This window comes from Zonotrichia leucophrys, chromosome 8, assembly GCF_028769735.1.
Source record: "Zonotrichia leucophrys gambelii isolate GWCS_2022_RI chromosome 8, RI_Zleu_2.0, whole genome shotgun sequence".
Lineage (NCBI taxonomy): Eukaryota > Metazoa > Chordata > Aves > Passeriformes > Passerellidae > Zonotrichia > Zonotrichia leucophrys.
Window position 1 is genome coordinate 29816944 of NC_088178.1, and position 6822 is coordinate 29823765.

The 6822-nt window shown below is 50.0% G+C and overlaps 1 protein-coding gene across 4 annotated transcripts in view; it reads left to right on the forward strand.

The window, feature by feature from the left end:
* Window positions 1-5857, forward strand: part of MIER1 (MIER1 transcriptional regulator) — a 47480-nt gene extending 41623 nt beyond the window's left edge. For all 4 annotated transcript variants that reach the window (XM_064719754.1, XM_064719751.1, XM_064719752.1 and 1 more), the window contains 2 exons: window positions 1234-1370; window positions 2944-5857. In XM_064719754.1, the coding sequence (XP_064575824.1) occupies window positions 1234-1370; window positions 2944-3260 (454 nt within the window). In that variant the 3' untranslated portion in view covers window positions 3261-5857. The remainder of the gene's footprint in view (window positions 1-1233; window positions 1371-2943) is intronic.
* Window positions 5858-6822: the final 965 nt, after the last annotated feature.

Below are 6822 nucleotides of genomic sequence, written 5' to 3' on the forward strand. Positions count from 1 at the left end.
TGTCCCAGCTGTGTCTGTCTGTCTGTCTGTCCCGCAGGGATTCCATGGATCCTGTCCCAGCTCTGTCTGTCTGTCTGTCTGTCTGTCCCGCAGGGATTCCATGGATCCTGTCCCAGCTGTGTCTGTCTGTCTGTCTGTCCCGCAGGGATTCCATGGATCCTGTCCCAGCTGTGTCTGTCTGTCTGTCTGTCCCGCAGGGATTCCATGGATCCTGTCCCAGCTGTGTCTGTCTGTCTGTCTGTCTGTCCCGCAGGGATCCCATGGATCCTGTCCCAGCTCTGTCTGTCTGTCTGTCTGTCCCGCAGGGATTACATGGATCCTGTCCCAGCTGTGTCTGTCTGTCTGTCTGTCCCGCAGGGATTCCATGGATCCTGTCCCAGCTGTGTCTGTCTGTCTGTCTGTCTGTCCCGCAGGGATTACATGGATCCTGTCCCAGCTGTGTCTGTCTGTCTGTCTGTCCCGCAGGGATTCCATGGATCCTGTCCCAGCTGTGTCTGTCTGTCTGTCTGTCCCGCAGGGATCCCATGGATCCTGTCCCATCTGTGTCTGTGTGTCCTGCAGGGATTCCATGGATCCTGTCCCAGCTGTGTCTGTCTGTCTGTCTGTCTGTCCCGCAGGGATTCCATGGATCCTGTCCCAGCTGTGTCTGTCTGTCTGTCTGTCCCGCAGGGATTCCATGGATCCTGTCCCAGCTGTGTCTGTCTGTCTGTCTGTCCCGCAGGGATTACATGGATCCTGTCCCAGCTGTGTCTGTCTGTCTGTCTGTCCCGCAGGGATTACATGGATCCTGTCCCAGCTGTGTCTGTCTGTCTGTCCCGCAGGGATTCCATGGATCCTGTCCCAGCTGTGTCTGTCTGTCTGTCTGTCTGTCCCGCAGGGATTACATGGATCCTGTCCCAGCTGTGTCTGTCTGTCTGTCCCGCAGGGATCCCATGGATCCTGTCCCAGCTGTGTCTGTCTGTCTGTCTGTCTGTCCCGCAGGGATTCCATGGATCCTGTCCCAGCTGTGTCTGTCTGTCTGTCCTGCAGGGATTACATGGATCCTGTCCCAGCTGTGTCTGTCTGTCTGTCTGTCCCGCAGGGATTACATGGATCCTGTCCCAGCTGTGTCTGTCTGTCTGTCTGTCCCGCAGGGATTACATGGATCCTGTCCCAGCTCTGTCTGTCTGTCTGTCCCGCAGGGATTCCATGGATCCTGTCCCAGCTCTGTCTGTCTGTCTGTCTGTCCCGCAGGGATTACATGGACCGCCTGCTGGACGAGAGCGAGAGCGCCGCCTCCAGCCGGGCCCCGTCGCCGCCGCCCACGGCCTCCAACAGCAGCACCAGCCAATCAGAGCGGGAGGAGTGCGCCTCGGGCAGCACCCCCAACGGTGAGGGGGCCTCGGGGGGGCCTGGGAGACCCCATCCCCATCCCTGCCCTGCCAGGGGCACCATCCCCATCCCGGGCTGCCCTGCAGGGGCACATCCCATCCCAGGCTGTCCTGGAAGCCCCCCTGCCCTCCCTGCCCTGCCCACATCCCCATTGCCCTGCCCTGCCAGGGCACCATCCCCATCCCAGCCTGCCCTGGGCCCATCCCCCGCCACTCCCCATCCCAGGCTGCTCCCAGCCAGCCTCGGGCACTGCAGGGATGGAGCAGCCACAGCTCCTCTGGAAATTCCATCCCAGCCCCTCCCAGGCTGCTCCTGTTCCTCTCTCCCCATGTCCCATCTGTCCCTGACCATTCCCTGTGTGCTGTCCCAAGTCACTCTCCTGGAGCCCCTGGAAAAGGCTCTGAGCTCTCCCAAAGCCTCCTCTTCTCCAGGTGAGCACCCCCAGACAAGCAGCCTATTTCAAGTTCAAACTGGTTTTTAAAACCCCTCCATGTTTGCATTTAGGCAAGGGCCTTGTCTGGAAGGTAAATGCCCACAGGAATTTCCTGTGACCTGAGGTTTGTGGGTTCCTGCGTGCCCTGTGCTGTGAAACTCCAGGGCTGTGGGGAGTCCTGGGCTGGGAGCTGGGCCTGGGGAGCTCCTGCTGCTCCTCAGGAGCTGCTCTGAGGGCTGGGAATGGGGCAGGAGCCAGGGAGGAGCTGGAAATCACTCAGAGCCTGGAAATCTCCTGGAAGCTGCACAGAGAGCCCAGGGAGCAGAGCCCACCTGCATCCTGGGGCTCCAGAACATTCTCTGCTCCTCTTGAGCACTCCATGAACTCCCTGTGGCAGTTGTGTGCACATCAGTCACTCAGTGAGAAGGAGAAAACCCCTGGATTTTTAAGGAATTTGAGTTCAAATTCTGCTTTCCTGAGGAGAGCCCTCCTGGGATTCCAGGACATTCTCTGTTCCTTTTAAGCACTTCCATAGGTTCTGTCAGTTGTGTGCACATCAGTCACTCAGTGAGAAGGAGAAAACCCCTGGATTTTAAATGAATTTGAGTTCAAATTCTGCTTTCCTGAGGAGAGCCCACCTGGGGTCCTGGGATTCCAGGACATTCTCCGTTCCTTTTAAGCACTTCCATAGGTTCTGTCAGTTGTGTGCACATCAGTCACTCAGTGAGAAGGAGAAAACCCCTGATTTTAAATGAATTCTGAGTGCAAATTCTGCTTTCCTGACCCAGCCCAGGTAAAGAGAGCTCACTGGGGTCCTGAGATTCCAGGACATTCTCTTCCTTTTAAGCACTTCCATGAATTCCCTGTGGCAGTTGTGTGCACATCAGTCACTCAGTGAGGAGAAGGAGAAAAACTGGATTTTTAAGGAATTTGAGTTCAAATTCTGCTTTCCTGAGGAGAGCCCACTGAGACTCCGGACATTCTCAGTTCCTCTTAAGCACTTCCATAGGTTGTGTCAGTTGTGTGCACATCAGTGAGAAGGAGAAAACCCCCGATTTTCAATGACTTTGAGCCCAGCCTGTGCTCTCCTGAGGCAGGGGGTGCTGCTGGGCCTCGCTGAAGGGTCTCTGTCCCTGCAGGTGTCTCTGCCAACGGCCCAGGGGAGGTGCCAGGCAAGGAGGAGGCCAGGCCCGAGGGGCTGCACGCCAATGGACCCTGCAGTGGGAAGAAAACGCCTCACCCAGAGCTGGACACCAACGGCTACGAGCCCGAAAACCTCCCCAGCGACCCCAGAGGGACCCCCAGGAACGAGCCTGAGCTGGAGGAGAAGAGCGAGAGGCCTCTGAAAAGGAGGAGAATGAACAGCAATGGGAAGGAGAGCCCGGGTGCTTCAGAGCTCTTCCAGGAAACCAATTCCCACGGGAAGCTGGAGGAGCTGGAGACGCTGGAAGACTGAGTGCTGGGAGCTGATTTTATTCCTTGGAGTAAATTCTGGGTGTCTAAAATTTTCAGGGTTGATGGGTTACCTTCCAAAGTCCAGTTCCATAAACAATCTGAGATTTTGTTTTTGTTTCCTGAGACCTTCTAGTCGGCTCTAAAGATCCGATGATTTGGTTTTCTTCAGTGCTGAAAAGCAGCAGGAGAATATTGAATTTCTCAGAGCTGGCAGCCGCAGTTCTGGGATAAAAAGGCTCTTAAATATTTAAGGAACAAAGCAGTGAGTTGCTGCAAAAATATTCCCAGCCTAATACATTAAAGAATGTGTTAATACAGCATTTAATGTATAAAACAGCATTTAATCAGTGTACAAGTGAACAAAGCATTTGGGGCTTTGCAGGAAGTTAAAATAAAACAGGAAAAGCCAAGACAGAGCAGGCACAGAGACTTCCACTCCTGCTGGAGAGAGGAAAATGTCATCCCATCATTAAGGAACCCTCATGAATCCTGAAAGTTATGAGCACAACTATTTTTATATATAGAAGTTTTAAAAGGTAAATAAATAAACCAGGTCAGGTTTGTCTATGTAAAATTGTTGACATCAATGATGTCTTTCCATATTCTTTATCTGGGCTAAAGAAATACATTCTGTATTTTTCCAGATTTCTTTGTAGCCTTTGAAAGATTTTTACAGTACTTATGTCTTGATTGAACTGTCCTTTCTTAAAACAAAAGCTTGTATAATTTTCTTACCTTGTACAGTTGGTAAACTTTTATGAGAGAGTTGATACCCTGAGTCTAATGTCAGCTTCCTTTTATTTTGCTGAAGTCTTTTCTAAAAAAAAAAACTAACAAAAAAAATACCCAAACCAAACCAAACCAAACCAATGGAGTTAAAAATTAATCACCAACGTGTTAATTTTCTTCCCAGAAACTGGTAAATAATTAACATAAGAATGGTTAGGAGGCATTTGATTTTGGAAGCGTGTTTTATTTTCTTGTTTTATGGCAAATAACGATGTCTCAGTTTTGGTTAAGCATGCTGCTTGCATTGCACACATTTCCTTGCTTTCTTTCTCCCTTTGTTTGGAACTCAGAAATCTCGCAGCAGCCAAATTCTGGAGTTGTTGAACCTTGTGCAGGTCCAGCTGCTGCACCGTGCCCTGGTTTGTGCCCTGGTTTGTGCCCTGGTTTGTGCCCTGGGATCCAGGGAGCACAGAGGGGCTGAGGGGGGCTGGAAATGCAGCTGGGGCTGGCTGGAATTGCTGACAGCACACCAGGCTGCACTGGGAGCCCTTGTCCAGCCTAGGAAATGCTGGAATTCTGTGCTGGAACGCTCACCTGGAGAGGGGAGAGCAGCAATTCACACTGAGCTTGGTGTGAGAACCAAAAATTCCTCATCAATCAATGGCAGTGGGGTGATGGCACCCACCAGCAGCACCACTGAAGGTGTGGGTGTAGGATTTACATCCAGCAATCAGGAACGTTTGAAATCCCAATTCCCTTTGGTTTTGTTTGGTTGTTTTCTTCAGCCCAGCTCCACTTCTGCTCTGTTCAAATCCGGGCTAATTGTTCAATTAATTGTACCATTGCTGACCCCGTGTCCTCCTCCTCCTCCTCACAGGTGTGCTGTTCATCCTTCACTGGTTATTTTCTCTGCAGGGTTATGCTCTTTATGGTTGAACTGCATGGTGTGAAATGGGTGTTTCGAGCCAAACGCCAGTGCTGAGGGCTGGGGCTGATTCGGTTTCTTCTCCACTGACCTTCCCTTGGACTTTGTGATCAGGAGCGAGCCAAGCCCCGGGATGAGGATGCAGAACCCTGGGGAAGGATCAGCTCTGCCTGCCAGCCCTGCTCCTGGAGGGCCTCTGGGTGAGGCTCATTAATGGAGGCCTGTGTTAATTAAGGAACGCAGTGATTAATGCCTGAGGCAGAGGGTGCTGTTAACTCTCCCCTCTGGTCGTGAGCAGCACCTCAAGGACGGTTCCACACAAGCAGAATCCTATTTGCAGTTTCATTTTGATGCTCTTTGTTCTCGGTTGCAAGTTGGAAACACTTCCCAAAACTCCATAGGAAAGTTTCCAAGTGAATTGTCTCAGGCTCGTGTGTGAAATCCAGCACTGTGTATATTTTCAGGAATGTTGCTTTGTTTTTTTTATCTTTCCTTATTTTTATTTTTTTTTTGGTGATACTTAGAAGAGACCTGACATTCCATAATCCACTATGTAATGCTCAGCTAGACTTTAAGAATATTTAATTCTAATTTACCTTTTGTTTATGCTGGTGTTTTATACAATATTTGTTCATGTTTCAAACTGCAGCCACTGTAACTCGATAAGTCATTGCACTACTAAAGCTATTGAAAATCCTGGAAATCTGCTAACTTTGCTTTCATTTTCCAAACCTTCTGTACAGTTGGGAATCCAGTCCAACAGGAAATCCTTGGGCTTCCCAGAGGGTTCAATGTGCTATAAATTCCCCACACACACACAAACCCCACAGATTGTTGGATACATTTTTTCCACACAGTATTTGCACTGTCGGTAATTCCCTCCTCTTCCTCCCCTTCCCCCTCTGCAATTCTGGAAAAGCTTATTAAAATATTTTTAAACTTACTGTCTGCATCCAAAATTCCTGATTTCCTTGCTCCAGAGGGGTGGAATATTCCCTCTGAGAGGCTGGGAGAGCAGTGACTCTGCTACTGAAACCCATGGAAACAAAACCCATTTTTCTGCATCACCTTCCAGCTGTTCCCTTCATTCCCAGTAATGTTTCCAAATCCCTTCCCAAGGAATATTCAAAGCTGGAAACCCAGAATTCCCATCCCCTCCACGAGGGAAGAGAGGCTGAGGCAGCAGCAGCTTTGGTTCATTGGTTTATTGGAAGCAAATACAAAAATACAGAGGCACATAAATCCTTTCTGCTCTCATTCCTCACATCCACAGCCTGCCATACATTCAGGTTTTCATCACTAAAATGCTCATTTTGTAAATAGATTCTCTATAGAAAACATTTGTTTTTTAGTCAATTAATAGCATAGAAAATACTGTTAGAGGAATTCTTGGCTTTCCCAGGGTTTAGGATCCAGCAGGATCCCAGCATGGACAAAAAAAAAAAAAAAAGCTTTAAAAATCCTTCTCTGTTAGGACTGCAAATCTAACCAGTAGATTAAAAAACAAACAGAAAATCATAAAAACCCCTCTGGCAGAATCACCCTGCTGGCTGTGACCTCAGCACGGTGCAGTTGGAGCACACGGGGGAGAAAAAAGAGATAATTGGGATTTGGGAATTGGGAATGCTGCAGCAAGGGCAGGAGCACCTGGGCACTGGGAACCAGGACAGAACCAGAACCAGAACTGGGAGCAGCAGCCCCATCTGGCTGGGACTGGGGGGTTTCTGCACACCAGGAAGGGTTTGTGACCTTCCCTCCCCTGGACAAAGCCAAGGTTTTACCGGAATTTTGGGAGACAAAATAATCAGGGATTTCTTTTTGACTGTGCTCACAGGGGGAATGTGCAGAGGGGCAGCTCCAGGACACCCAACTGCCTGCAGTGACCACAAAATCCCACAAAAAGGGGGAA